The 15,446-nt window shown below is 44.9% G+C and overlaps 1 protein-coding gene across 4 annotated transcripts in view; it reads left to right on the forward strand.

The window, feature by feature from the left end:
- nrp1a (neuropilin 1a) overlaps positions 1–15,446 on the forward strand; it is a 58,584-nt gene that overhangs the window by 16,261 nt on the left and 26,877 nt on the right. For all 4 annotated transcript variants that reach the window (XM_069512541.1, XM_069512543.1, XM_069512542.1 and 1 more), the window contains 3 exons: positions 3,849–4,030; positions 10,727–10,954; positions 14,125–14,280. In XM_069512541.1, the coding sequence (XP_069368642.1) occupies positions 3,849–4,030; positions 10,727–10,954; positions 14,125–14,280 (566 nt within the window). The remainder of the gene's footprint in view (positions 1–3,848; positions 4,031–10,726; positions 10,955–14,124; positions 14,281–15,446) is intronic.

The raw sequence follows: 15,446 nt of genomic DNA on the forward strand, positions 1-15,446 counted from the left end.
ACAGATTATTTCCATGGGAAAGCTTCAGGCAATATAACTGTTATATTGTTAGACCAGTAGTTTGTCGCCTTCTCTTTGGCTTTGCAATGAGGGCTAATGCTCTCGTTTGACACTGGCGGATTGCTTTCTCTCTTTGCCTGAAGAAAGACGGCGAGCTAATACATTTGAATCGGTGAAGCGAAGGTCGTAGAGAATTACATTTGCCGCCCCCTCACAACACCCCCCAACCCCTTTCTCTTTTTTTTTTCCCTCTTAATTTCCCCACTGGATTGGCAAACCGTTTTCACTATTAGCACTGTGTTAGGTAGCTCACTGTATGTGTGTGTAATCATCTGTGCATGTGTGTTGTGGTGTGCTGACAGGCCCACCCACACCCAAAGCAGACTAGACAGATAAATAGGTGCATGGCTTAAATGGATTCTATTGTCATGAGGAATAAGAACAACAACAGCAGCATAAAAAAATCACCACACAGGCCCCTGAGAATCTAAGTTTAACTTGACAGGACAGGAGAACATAGTTAAGAGGCAAAAACCCGAAAATGTGGGACCATGCGGGGCTCACAAGTAGGCCGTGTTCTTGTTCTGCTTTTGGAGATTGTTAACTGTCCTCCATCTTCCCCCAAAGACTCCCAACCCTAGAAGCAAGTCCCCACAGGTGTTTGGAGAAAAGGATTAGAGCTACATTTAACACAACTGGCAACAGGAGAGCCTTTTTATAGGCGTCAAAGTGCCCCGCCAAGCGTTTCCCATAATGTCTTCCAGATGATAAGGGCCTGGATAAAGTGTTCGGACTCACTGGTGCAGAACCACTGGAGTTCTGGCCCACACACCAGTCATTTAGTCACAAATAGAGATGTTTTAGAGTTGTCGTCTTTATTAGAGTCCCCCCACCCCCTCGAGGGCATGTTCCCTTTTCCATCTGCATCCTGCCTCCCACTGCGCCGCCTTTACGAGGGCCATGCGTGTTGATAACGCACCAGGGTGAAAATACAATAAACAGCTTTTCTGGAGGTGCGACGAGGCAACAGTGAGACTGTTTCTCTCGTTTGGATGATGAACAAAGACTGTGAGGAAAGGCTAAATGAAAGCATGAGCTGATTGGCTTCTGTCCACATGCACACACAATATCATGTGCTGTTCACACACTCGATTGCATATATATCATGCATATGTGCTCAGAAACAACAGAATCACACACACAAACACTTGCTCAGCTCCTTCAGCTGTACTGCAGCTTGCTGTTCTCTCCCTCTTCATCTCAGCGATGCATCTTAGCATCAATTTTTTAGGGGTCTGGCAATGTTCAGCTTTTGGCAGTTGCAGGGGAGGAGTCAGATAGCTGCAGAGACAGAGGCTCTGAGGTGAATTATAAGTCTGCTGATAGAGCAGAGCAGACCCGCAGAAAGATTGATGCTCTCTGTTGTGAGCTGTGAACCGAGAGGAGGAGAGGAGAGGAGAGGAGAGGAGAGGAGAGGAATCAGGAGAAAAGAGGGAGAGGAGGAGAGGAGAGGGAGCTGATTTCAACAACAATTTATGGGTGAAATCTTTTTGGAATATTTTTTCAATCTGTTTTGACACATGCTGGCTACTTCAACGCAGACAGAAACATAAGACATTCAAAAATAACTTTAATTCAATTTTGACTGTAAAAACTTAACTGGTGACTTAACTCGACAATGACATCATTACTGCAGAAACACGATCCCTGCTTCGGGGGAGGCCTTTAAATGAAATAATGAGAAACTCCCTGGCCGTTAAGCCGTGAAGCCGTGGAGGAGGATAACATTGTAAACACCATGTGAAACTAGTATATTTTTTACCGAGCTGCAGCTGATAAAGTAGCTGAAACAAAGTGGTACTTGTGAAGGCAGTGCCTCTGAAATCCCAGAAAAGAGCAACGAGGAAAAAGCCAAATAACTCAAGCAGGGGATTTCACAGAGCAAGCAACAGAAATGAGAGGACTGGGCTCCTGAAGGATTTTAAGCAGTTTGAACTGAAGTGGAGGGAGCAATATATTGCCAGTTTTTGATGAAAGTTGTAATGCGGCTTGAATGTCTGTATGAGCGGAGTGGAGCTGGATATATCAGGGCACAGAGGCAGTTGTTGGATTGGATTTACAGACTGCAGCTTTCCTGCCACATACAAATCCAAATCCTTTAACCTGAGGCGCTGAAATTTAAAGAGACAACGAATAAAAGGAGACACCTGTTGCATGTTGACAGCTCCATATCACCTCAGATCACAAGACGAGTGAAGTCATCCATCCCCCAATGCTTCTTTGCAACATTTGTCTCTCATGTCAAACTCCACATTGAGTTACACTCGGCCTTTCCCCTTGGTTTTGCTGACTCCAACCACAGGCGGTTATAATTCCCCACCTCCCCAAATCACCTCTGGCAATTTGATTTCTGTTCACTGAATTTGAGGCAGGTGAAGGAAACCATTTTCATTGGGAAAAAAAGTCGAAAAACAGTGCGTGTGAAGACGTGTCGAGCCCCACCTCAGGGACTTCACCCACCCTGAGCCATCATTCAAAGTGTAAATCGCTGTTTTGTGCAAAATTCTGTGAATTAAGTGAGTTCAGGATCGTTAAGGAGGCGTGATGTTTTGACAGTAATTTAGGAATCAAGTAAAACTGCAAAAATAGGCCCCTTTGCCCAGAGGGCACATATTTTCTGAGGAAACAGAAGGCGCATGTGTGCGACTAAATGTGCCCGCTCACCTGTTACACATTATACTTTACATACATTAAAATAATTAATTTACTTACTATGTGTGGATTGCTTTTTTTTTCTTTAACTGGTTTCTGGTGAAGATGGAGGAGCGCGGCAGCAGGTCATCAGGGTTTGGGCAGGAAAATGTTTGATAAGTGGCCTGCATAGCTGAAAACTTGGCGTGAACAGACGTTATGGGCAATTAGGATCCATGGAAACCTGAACCAGAATCTGCTTTGAGAGGGGCGCTCGCCTCGTCACTCACAGTCAAAACACAGCACGGAAAAGTCATCTAAATCATCGCGCAAACACACACACACACACACACACGTGCAGGCACTGGAGTAGAACCAAGTCTTGCACTTAATGTTCCCTCTTAATAACTGCCTGAAAACATAACCACTGATAACCTCAGGCTGTTTGGACCACCCTCACTCTTGTTTCTCCTCTGCCATCTTGGTTGGCATGCAACATTCTGTGTGTGAGTGTGCGTCAGTTCCCGCTCCCAGTCTCATTTCAGAGCAGTTTTCCTCTTCTGCTCCCAAACTCTGCGACAACTCAGTTAGGCGGCTGCTCCCTTCAATAGCCGTAGGTCTGAAATTCCATTTGAATGTGATGTTTCTGTGTGTGTTTAAATGAGTTTACCACCTGCTCTGTATATTCATCACCCTCCTAAGCCAAAGGCCAAAATATAATCACTCTCGATTCTCATAGTCAAGAACAGTCACACACACAATGTCAGTGTTCTCCTGAGGTTAAATAACACATAGACAACCGTTCAGCTTAAGTTCAGTAGTTAAAGCTGTTACATAAACCTGACCTCAGCACTGCCGGGAGTACAAGACCTGTGTGTGTGTGTGTGTGTGTGTGTCAAGTCGATGTAATGAAATCAAAGCCGCCCACCTGTTCTAACAGTTTTAACCTGAGACCTCATTAGTACACAGTGTTTTATTTCCACTACATTACCTGCACAATATGCTCTGTGTGTGTGTGCTCCTGCAAATATGAATGCATGTGTGTGTATGTGTGTCTCATACTTGCACAGTATAAACAACATACGAGTGACGTTCTAATACCCATCCAATGTAACTAGCACTATGGGACTGACGTTGCCTCTCTTCCTCTTGTTCAGATATGATTACATCGAGGTGCGAGATGGCGTGGACGAGAGCGGGCAGCTGGTGGGAAAGTACTGCGGGAAGATCGCCCCATCTCCAGTCGTCTCATCTGGAAACCAGCTCTTCATCAAGTTTGTGTCGGACTACGAGACCCATGGAGCAGGTTTCTCCATCCGATATGAGATCTTCAAGACAGGTGGGTGGATTAATACAGCTGAAGCTTGACTTAATTCCAGCTTTCTGAAACATAGCAATCCTATGTTAGACAATGCAGAGACCAAAAGAGACCTGTGATGGCCAAAAACAAAATATTATTGATCTGTTGATATCACCCACATCATCTCATATCTCTTATATGTATGATTTGACTTTAATCCATCATGCCAACATAGCAGGCTACAATATGAAGTTCATATAATGTGTTTTTATGGTTTGTCTGTGATTTAGTCAAGGCACCAGAGCATCAAATTATACGCTCGCAATATGGCAGACAATATGTTCTATTCAAAACCAATGAATCATAGTCACATATGTTCCATAATTGTAGCAGTTTGTATTTCATGTGAATTATTGCACAATAAGCAAGGACATAATTCACAGAGCTATGATCCAAGTAATGTTTGGAGTGTTGGTTTATCGTCAGGTGGCAGGTTAGGACTAACAAAGCAAGGACATGAACCTGTCACCATAACTAATGACCAGCTGGTTGTGGGGAAAGTGAGATCAGTTCCACTCAACAATACACTTGTTTTCTGAGTGCTGTTATGGAATTCAGTCACGTTTTCATTTGAAAAGACATGAACGCTGCTACCGATACGTCTGGCACCCAAACTACTCCCAAATGTTTAGTTGCTTATACGGAGAAGGTCCGTTTTGGAAACTCAGATGTTAGGAAACGATGAGCTCTGTCATGATGTAGCCTTCACTGCTTCGGTGGCCTTCTATAACATCCTGCATTTTACAATGATGCAACTAATTACATGAGTAGGAGACAAGCTATTATTCCAGCATTTCCTGTTTACACCCACACACGCTGCAAGTGGTCACGTAATATGCGTTTTTAGGTGTGTTTGTATGGATGAGGATTAAAACTAAGACCCGGCCAAAAGATAGTATTATGGATACAGCCTGAGGTTCCTTCCTTTATGTTAATCCTAAAAATAACTCTCTGGGTAATTCTAGTTGGGAATCGTGTATGATTAAGTGCACATTTCCTCAGGAGAAGTCTATCTTATCAGAACACAGCATAACACGAGGGAGTACCCTGTTGGATAGCTGCCTGCTTTGTTTGGAATAAACGAAGCGGGAGGAGGACAACACATATCTGGAGAGTGACTAGCAGGCAGACAGGTGCCACAGACTCCACTTTCATTAATTAACCTCTGCAGCGCTCTATAAGACGGCCCCCGTGACCTCGGAGACAAGATGAATGGCCCTGCAAGGTCCCTCCTTCCTTTTAATCTGGGCCTGCGTGCGTCTGCCTTGCCGTGTGTTTGTGTGTCTGGGCTCGTGTGTGTCATCATCGCAGCAGGGCAGCTGGTGGAGTGTGGGTCCATTTACGAGATCAAAGCGACGCTCCACCCCTGACATACACAAACTCATCAACGCTGCCTCGTTCCCCTTGATAGTCCGCTTAAATCTACCACATTCTTTTCCCCATTTTTTGCTCGGTATTTCCCTTTCTCATCTGTCAAAGCTGATTATAAATGAGGAATGTAAGGGCCCAGTAGCAATAGGGGGTAAAAACACACTTGCCAGACATGTAGATATGAGGAAATACAGATCTGGATCTGCAGAAAGTCAGAGCTAGAGAGTTGAAGCTATAAGAATCTGCTTTTTTTGCTCACGGAATCCAAAGGGAAATTGGGGCTGAAGGAGATTAAACCCAGGAACAAAGTTTTTTCCCACTTCTTATGCTTCTTTAGTTGATCCAGACATTCATTACGCTTTGAATTCACTCGGTGTCCTAACTGCTGCCAAGAGCTGGTCTTAGAGATGAACTAACAGCTCTGTTTGATAAAGGCAGAGAGAGCGGGTACCAGGCAAAAAGAGAGATACAAAGCCAGTTTATTAGCACAGCTTATCAACAAGCAGGGTATTAGTCTAGAAAACATTGTGTTGGCTAACACATGTAACGTTAATGATGGCACACAGATGGCCTGATAACGGATGGAGGAACGGGAGGTGCACGCTCATGCATTCCAATGAAAGGCAATTCAAAAACACCAACCCGTCAAAAGATGCAGGCTGTTTATCACTGTGATTATAGGCCTGGAGATCGCTGGGAGTCAACCTCAGGGAGTGCTGGTACCTTTCATCCTGGGTTTAACACAAGCAAAGTTCATGCACAAAGCAAACATACAGAAGGGCTCACATCTGGGGTCATATGGCAATGTTTGCAATGTGCAGGTTTACCCCCTTTTAGCTGTTAACTATGTAAATACACTTTCAAACACACATATACTTCAACATGCTGGCATTCGTAGCCCTGGCTTTCATCAGCGGTAGCCTGCGAAGTGTCTAATTGAGAGAGAACAGGTTGTTTTGAGGCTCTCTATGGCCACTTCCACATCAGTCTCTACCCCACTCCACTCCTCAATCCCATCCAACCATCTTAATTAGCATGGGCTATTTATTTTATAGCCTGCAAATTGGCAGCCTCGCTCCACTGGCTGAAGTCTGGCAAGAGACGGGAAGGAGGGAGATCATGGGAGAGGAGGGAGAAAAGGGATGGGTCGGAGAGTGAGGGATATTCGAAGCTGTGTTTGCTTTTGTTTTTGGCATAACGCCGCCAAATATTGATGTTGAATCAAAAAATCGAAACAAATCTTGCTTACAAACAAACCAACCAACCGATGAACAAATGGACATGGGTTGGAAACACTACCTTCTGAATGGTAAAGGTAACAACCAGCATTATGGCTGCTTCAGTTGAGGCAGTCCACCTTCCATCAAAATCCTGGTCATTTTATTTATCGTATCCTCTGACAAGATTTCTCATTAAATGTTTCTGGACACATCCGTCCTCTGCAGTATAATCATGCATACAGAGCACATGTTTTCTTTTACAGCCCTGCAGTGAGCTCAGAGCCACATCAAGGCTGGCTGAGGGCCCATTGAAGTGGGTGACGAGGCAGAGATAGTGCCACTGGTAGCCCCCTCCCTCCCTCCCACCTCCACACACTGAGACTCATCTCTGTCTCCTCACTATTATTCAGCACAATGACTGTTGGTGGCAGAGCTATCGTGTTTCTTCTTTACACTAAAAAACACCATCTTTCAAACAGGGGCGCTGTTTATTATGTCATCATGATGCGGGCACATTTACTCAGAGCACACACCTGTGAAAACACTCTCAACATGCGTGTGTGTGTGTATATTTATGCGTGTGTGTGTTTGATGGGGCCTAATAGAGGGTACATTCTGCTTTCATGGACGGCACGCCCTGATGGCATAGGTCACATCTGGCATGGAGACGTACTGTCATCACACACGCAGCCCTCATGGAAACCCAAGACAACAAATCTCTTTAAGGGGAGCCGGAGGGAGACTGCAGCCCCCTCCACTATCCCTTCCCCTGCCCCAGAATCCCAACAGCACCGTGTCATCCCTCATTGGATGGGGGGGGGGGTGACGTTACCGGCGCAGTCAACGCACTAAGTGCCATGTCAGAAGTGCAGAGCCTCGGGGTGTGTGAGGGGATAAACCTGCCCTCCCATCTGTTTGAATGGCCGACACTCCAAAGGCTTCAGGTTAATGTTTGATTTAGTGTTGAAAGAGTTAATTCTCCACTGACGATTAATCCCCCCCATCAGTGTGGCGAGTACATGGTGTAGGAGAGGTGGTGTGGTAACGGGGGGTGAATGCCAGGGGGCAGAGGGGGTTGAAATGGGCTAATGATCAGCCAGAGAGCAACATGGAACATAAACAGTGGTGATTTACTTAGGAGTCCAAGAACAACACCTTCAGTCCCTATGGCTCCGGCCCCTAATAACCCCCGACTGTGGAGAGAGAGAGGGATGAATAGATGAAAAATAGAGAGACTATGTGGAAAGGCAGAGCAAGAGGGAGAGATTTAAAAGTGAAAATAGCGAGAGGCTGTCACATTTAACGCCTGTTCATGGCGCTGTGTTGTTCTAATGATGAACGCCCAGTCTCTGCTCTCAGCACTTAGAGCAACAGCTTAATAGAGACATAGAGGACAAGTCATCAAGAAGACTAACAGTTGAAAGCGCCGTTTTCCCTTAATGCTGAAACCATATTTATTTAAGATGCATAATAAATCTGTAACACTTGCAAAGACTGAAATCAGATCTCCATTAAATATCATTTCACCGGCTACAATTTGTCCTGTTAAACAAACTCTAATCATTCAGAGAGCGAGAGGGACTGACATTTGTTTATTCTCTCCTCCTGAGGAGAAGGGCTCGACATAAATGAGAGTTAAAAGAATCCATTACGGCCGGCAGTTAACGTTACAGCGCCTACTTGGAGGTTGGCGGTAAATGTTATGCGTTCAAGGTTACTTCTTTTTCTCTCCCCTTACTTCCAGTTGTAAATTCTTCGGTTTGTTTAAAAGCAGTGTATGAACCAGTGGGCACACGCTAGTATTTGTGTAAGTCAAACCCGTCATACTAACAAAACCTTTTTCCATTTTAAAACCTTTCTCACTGTCGAGGTGATGAATCGGCCAGAACAGCGACAGGGAGTGAGGGGCGAGGAGTAGGCATTTGGCTGACAACGGGGATATATTTGTCTCCACAATAATGCAAGCACACAAGACGCTGCCACTGAAAAGCGTGACCACTATCACTGAATGCCTCTCACACAGACATCAACACAAAGCAACCTGGTTGTAGCGAGGGGAGCCGGGGACAGAAGACCTCCCGTGTTGAGACGCTAGATAAAAGAGATCTGTCGGATGATTATCTTGCCGGTGGGAATGACCAGAGCGCTCCGTCTTCTCTTGCCACTCTATTTTGTTGTGATGTCTTCGCTCTGTCCTTTTCTTGAGGTGGTGGTGTAATAATAGAGACACACACAATTTGACAAGAGTCTGTCCTTGGCTCGGCCCTAGTCGTAAGCATTCAGAGGCATAACAGCAATGGCGAGATATGTAAAGTTAACTTGCAAAATTTAAGCTCTATCCTATTTTCCAAGTAAAAAATATTATTATTATTAAATGCTGCAGGTAATGAATATTAGCATTTGTGCCAGTTATGTGCCTGGATTTTCACAGTGGAACAGTTTCTCAAGACCAAATCTGTTCTGGTCAGCTGCTGCGCTGAGATAAGGGTCAAGGTGGGGGCTGATGAAATGGATGGAGAGCGGAGTTGTGAGCCAATAACCACAGGAAATTCAGCTCTCTGAACTAAATTGCACTTTGGATACCGTAGCTGTCTCGAGCACTTAGGAACCATGGGCGCCTTTTTCAAAGAAGTTTCTTGTATCTGTAGTTTTTTTCCCCTCTACAACTGGCTGACATTTCTCCCAAATATGGCGAGGGTGAAGTGCAGAACTGCACCCTCCGTCCACCCGCAAATCCCAGGCAACGCTCTCTCTCTTTCTCCCTCCGAGCTGAGCCTCTTTATTTTCCAGGGGTAAATACGTGGGGAAGCTGCGAAATTAATGGTGCCCACTGTTCTCAAAAGCCACACTTTAGCCGCTGCACTAAATGTCAACTCTCTTTAGAGTCAAAAATGCCGCTTGCTGTGGCTTTCAACTCGGGAAGAAAGAAAATAAAATGGCTCTCGCTCCTTTCACTCACTCCACTGGTGGACAGGCTGAAGTGGGCCTGATGGTCTTGAATTAGGGGCCCAGCGAGATACTTGAATGACAGTGGAAAAAGCAGTTTGCCACATTCATTTAAGAAGCAATGACTGTAGTATAGCGGCTCTATCTAGCGATAACTCCCTGCAATTTTAGTCTTGATGGGCACCATCTGCACCCATAATGCCGGCTGTCAGAATAGCATAAAAATGACATTATGACATTATGCTGAGCACATTTCTGCCACTAATGGCTCCAAATAATTGCCATCCTGTTTTTTTCCTTCTTCCTGTCATTGTATGTATGTGTTTGTGTAAAGCCTGGCTTGCTAACACTCTGGACCAGTGTATAGTGAACACTTCTCATTCCCTGCAGCTGCTACCATCAGTTTTTTGTCCTAATGTGTCACTCATTCCCGAATCATAATCTCACGCTCATGATGCTCTGACAAGTGGCTAACGTGGGAAATGTGTTAATGCTCCTCATCAGCTGAAAGGCAGCTCTTCGGGGAGCTGTGAATAAATATTTTGACTTTCCCTCGTGTGAAATTGTGTGTTAAAGTGAGCACATGTGTGTTGATGTATGCAAAGTCATTGCCCTCGCCTTCCATCACTGACACCATAATTTTGCCTGAGCACCTCTCATATGTTTCAAAGAAGTGTACTCATGAGTGTGTGTGTGTGTGTGTGTGTGTGAGAGAGAGAGAGATACGTTTTCCACCGTAAATCAAACTGCTTACTTATTGTTCCCTGCTCCTGGTGATTGAGGCCTTTCACTAATGTTTACACTCATGTTCCAGATGTTCCAGGAGTTACATATTGAACACACACACACACACAGTGATGAAACAGTGTGATCTTTGTGAAAAGGGAAAGGAAAAATGCTCAAAACCACAGTGAGAGGAGTTGAGACACAGATGTTGACTCTCGTGAATAGATGAAACCATCAAGGTGGTCTTTCATCTGTGGACCATAAATTGTCCTCCACTCAATAGACCAGCTGGGAGACAGCGCTCCTCAATACTCATGACACAAAGTCACCCAAAACAGATCACTTAACCAGCAATCGTACAAAAGAATCATCCTCGGCCCTCTCTCATCTCCTCCCTTCATCTTTGCTGCAGGTCCCGAATGCTCCAGGAACTTCACCTCCAACAGCGGCGTCATAAAATCCCCCGGTTTCCCGGAGAAGTACCCCAACAACCTGGACTGCACTTTCATGATCTTCGCCCCAAAGATGTCCGAGATCATCTTGGAGTTCGAGAGCTTTGAGCTTGAGCCGGACCCAACCCCCCCTACTGGTGTGTTCTGCCGCTATGACAGGCTGGAGATTTGGGACGGCTTCCCTGGAGGTGAGCGAACAGTACCAGTAACAGCTGTGCACATTTTTACTTGTAATTTATACCATGACTGTGTAGTTCTGTGAAGTATCTTTTATCTACTTACTCCAGAAACCCAGTCTTTCTGTATGTGGCTTGCAAATCTCAAGAACCATTCCTATTATCTGCTTCGCACTTGGTGTGTGAATCGTTAAGGGCCCAGGGAAGTGCAGCGTCCAACTTCAATATTTATACATTTGGATTAAGAGGCAACAAGCGCTCTGTAGACATCAACAACATAGTCCCACCAATGGCAAAAACACCTGATTGTCCTGTTCGGGGTTCTGCATACTGAGTCTAGCGTTACTGAGCTTTGAATAAACACATGACTCTTTACTTGCCACGGCTCAATTACCGCAGATCACTGTTTCATTTTCAGAAAGAAAACTGCAACCAGCATTACCACAGACCAAGTAAACAATCCATTCCAAACAGACATGATTAGAACAGGCACTGTTCTAATTTTACTAAAGGAGGAAATGAGATGATTCTCCAACAAATGAAAAAGAAAATGCATCACACACAACAGAACCTATCCCATGTTGATTTAATACACGCTGCCACAACCTCACTTGTTTTGGTATGACTTATTAACAAACTTCACTTCACCAATTTAGACACAGAGGAGTGATTGTTGTGATAGTGGAACAGGAAAGACGTAAAAAGCTGCATTGTCTTCTGTCCTGCACTGGGAAAGACTTCACATCTCCAGAAGGAATGAACAGATTTACACTTTATGATGGCATTATCCGGGCCAGTGGGCTCACTGCCTCCGCCAGACTTGGCAGAGCTCCAAGAGTCTGTCGTCATGAGCGTAATGCTTCGTCATTGCTCAGTGCCAGACACTTCCTGATTACAAGGGCCTCCCGTCCTTCCTTTTCTCTGTCACAGGCTCTATTGTGTGGGAGGATTTGTTAGTGTCAGTGCATTTGGGAATTTGAGGTTTAATGTAAGCTGTGATATTTAAGTTGTTGCCTCTCTGCGTCCTGATTCACAGGCCGATCTTGCGGGAAATGACTCTAAAAGGAATTTCCTTTGGAAACGTCCTTGTGTTTGCCACTATGGAGAGGTGAAAAAAAGTCTAATAGAATTTGGACTGTGCCAGTTTGTTCCTGATAGGAACCAGCATCTCCCGGTCACAGGGCAAAGCAATGATAGATTCAGACACACAATAAAATATAGTATTTCTCAAATCCATCTAAAAATCAGCAGGTGAGAGAGAGAGAGGAGCGGGGGAGCAATGTTCAAAGAAATTCTTCCAGAGACCAAGATGAGGCTTTGAACTGAGCGGCAAAAATCACCTCTTGAAGTTTGCGGTTTTTCTTCTGACTATTCCGATGCTGGGTGCAGACGAGATGAAAGCTTCTCTCACCCGTCTAAAATTGAAAGGATTTTATCGAGTGGCGTTCAATCTGGTGTGTATCAATGCTCCAAGTGATGGGGTTGAAGTGTAATTCTACGGGCCTTTTCAAGCGAGTTTACTCAAAGTTCTGTCTTCTCCGTAGATGTGAACTGTGCAGCACCTGATCCTTTGTTCCGTGACTCATTTGTATGATCTTCCCAGGAGGTGGGACATGTGTAATTTTCAAGATTAGTGTTGATTAACGCTTGTAGAAGAGAGAATATCTCACATTATTATCACCTTTAAATACATATTTTTACAAAAAAAGAGCCTTAGGGGACGTGGAGAGATACATTTCCTGTGCTACTTCGAGGATTTCTACGATTTCTTAGTTGATTCTGGTGAAAGTGCCTCACAAAAGAACCAGAATCTCTTTTACCCAACACTGAGTCTATTCAGGGCAGAACCTTAACCACTGCTTTGGACTGACATGGCATCACACCCTTCAAGTGTTGTGACACATAGCCTTGTGTAAAAATAAGCCACGGGTAGAAAATAGTGTGTTGGCTTTTGCCAGGCGGTTCCTGTGGTGCCTGCTGGATCGATAGTACATTATCACAGAAGGCTGGAGTCATGTTATTTGTCAGGGTGTGCAGAGCCAGGAGATGTCCGGGCAAAGGCAGACCTCTGCAAAGCACCGGGGGGGATTCGCACCTCCCTGTACCACCACCACTCAAAACACACCCTGCTGGTCAGGCTCTGTGGATGACGAACCTCCACTCCCACATGCCCCTTCCCTTAAGACCAAAAAGGCAAGCAAGGTTCTTAAAAATAATATAGTTAAAGTGATTTTTTCTGTTTGGTCCAGTTCTTGGCAGGTTTAAAAAGCACACATTTATTCTAACAAACACCTGGGTTATTAAGATTAATCTGAGCCATCAAGTCTCTGCCCTGAAACTCTCCGAGGCCGTTCCCTGAGGAGCTGGGCTGAAAGAAGCATGTTTTGGATGACAGGAAGCCGCAGGGAGGCAGGACTGTCACTGGCCGCTGATCACAGCATTACTAATCACAGATAAGCTGCAGCTCCCTGCACACCAACAAGGAGCACACGCTAACAAATGTGCACGGATGGCAGCCCACATCAGAGGCATAGCGCAAGGTCATTGTGCTCTCTTTCTCTCCCTTGTTACCACATCACTCTTTCCCGACGCTTCCCCACATCTCTGCCTCCCCTGTCTCTCATACCTTCACCACTTTTTTTCCCCATTCCTCCTGTTTTTCCATTCTCCTCAGTCTGCTCAGTGGGACGTGTCCCTCTCACGCTTTTATTGCTCTTTAAATGTCCCTGTAGTCTATCTGTCCAGCCTTTACGTGTTTTGTCTTCTTCACAAAACTCACTCAGCCATGGCTGTGTCTGCCTCAAGTCTGCACGGAAATGAAAAAAAAAAAAAAAGTTTGGATAGAGGAAAGAAGGGATGTCTGAAGTATTTACAGCCACCAAATAGACAGAGACCGTGACCTGTCCGCACCACAGGTCCCTCTTCCGCTTTTCTCTTTTTGTGTTTGACCAGCAAGCAGCCATGGAATGTTGGGAGTCTTTCTCACACATCGTTATGGGGTCAAGTAAAAAAAATGCAGCCGGTGCCATGCCTCACTGACACACTAGTTTTCACACCTCTACAGGGGGGAGCTGCTAGTAAAAACCCATGTGTGACAAGGCCGTGGCAAACAAACAAATATTAACCTAACTCGAGTCTAACAGAGTAACGACGTTTTTGCTTTCTCTCTTTTCTCCCTCCAGTCGGCCCATACGTCGGGAGGTACTGTGGGCAGAACACTCCTGGCAGGATCATCTCCTACACAGGCATCCTGGCGTTAACAATCAACACTGACAGTGCCATCGCTAAGGAGGGCTTCTCTGCCAACTTCACCGTCATCGAAAGGACCGTTCCAGAGGGTGAGCCGGCATAAAAAACACTAAAAATCAGACTGATGGGATTGTCAGGGAGGCAGAGCGAGCCAGGGAATGCAGACGAAAAAAAAATCTATATAATTGAGGTAGAAATCAGAATTAAATCAGAATCCAGAGAGATCTTTTCAGTGGAAGAAGATTTGGCTTGGGAAGATAGTGAATTGAAGCTCTATTGTTGAATAAGAATTAGGGGGCAATAAAGTAACCACCAGAGGAATATAACTAAAAGTAAGAAGCAGATGTTGCCTGCTACCGAAGCTACTCATGGTTCTATTGTGACAAATTTCCACTGAGTCGTTTAACAAAGCTTAGGAGTTATTCAATAAACACCTTCCTGCTTCATTTGAGAAATGTGTTACATTTGAGAAGACTTGTAAAAAATGCCTCCCGGGGTTTACAAGAAACTACGTTTACACACTTTGCTTTAAAAGGCACCAGAAACCGCTCTGGACACACACTAACACACAACCCCAGGGTTTCTTTTTACATGCAAAGCCATCGTCACCGAGTTTGACCTCCCACCCCATTTTGCACAACGCTCCAACTAAACATTTCATTAAGGGAGACGAGCACTGGTAGGAGTCATAAATCTGTCACACACACAGGGTCAGTCTGTGATAGAGATGGATGACATTCAACAAATCTACTAATCATCATAAAGAGGATTTTGTTTTGCCCAAAGGGAAGATGGGCACAGAGCGCACACACAGACACACACACACACAACCCTGCCTCACACTAATGAGAGCAGCGATGACTGCTGATGTCATTTCTCCTTGTTTCCCCTGAGCCGAGTTGCGTTAATCACACATCAAAAGATCAGATTACGCAAATCAAGTTTTCACATTCAGCATTAGGTGGCATGGTGAAATATCTGACCCATGATCAGTAAATACCTTAATTTGCTTGAGTTGCTCGCTCTTACATCACCAACTGAGAGGTATCCAAGATAAGAAAAAAACCCTCCAAACTTTGGTTTTCCAGACTTGCACCACTTGAATCATTCATAATCCCCTTATGCATAATACACAGTGGATTTTCTCGCTTCTGCATGGCAAGGGGAAGGGTACACTCTGGCTGAAAGCTACTGTTGAGAGATGAGAAGGTGATGAAAGGAAGCCTGGTCGTTTTCTCTTATCCTGCTTCTTTTG

The sequence above is a fragment of the Paralichthys olivaceus genome, chromosome 17 (genome assembly GCF_024713975.1).
Source record: "Paralichthys olivaceus isolate ysfri-2021 chromosome 17, ASM2471397v2, whole genome shotgun sequence".
NCBI lineage: Eukaryota > Metazoa > Chordata > Actinopteri > Pleuronectiformes > Paralichthyidae > Paralichthys > Paralichthys olivaceus.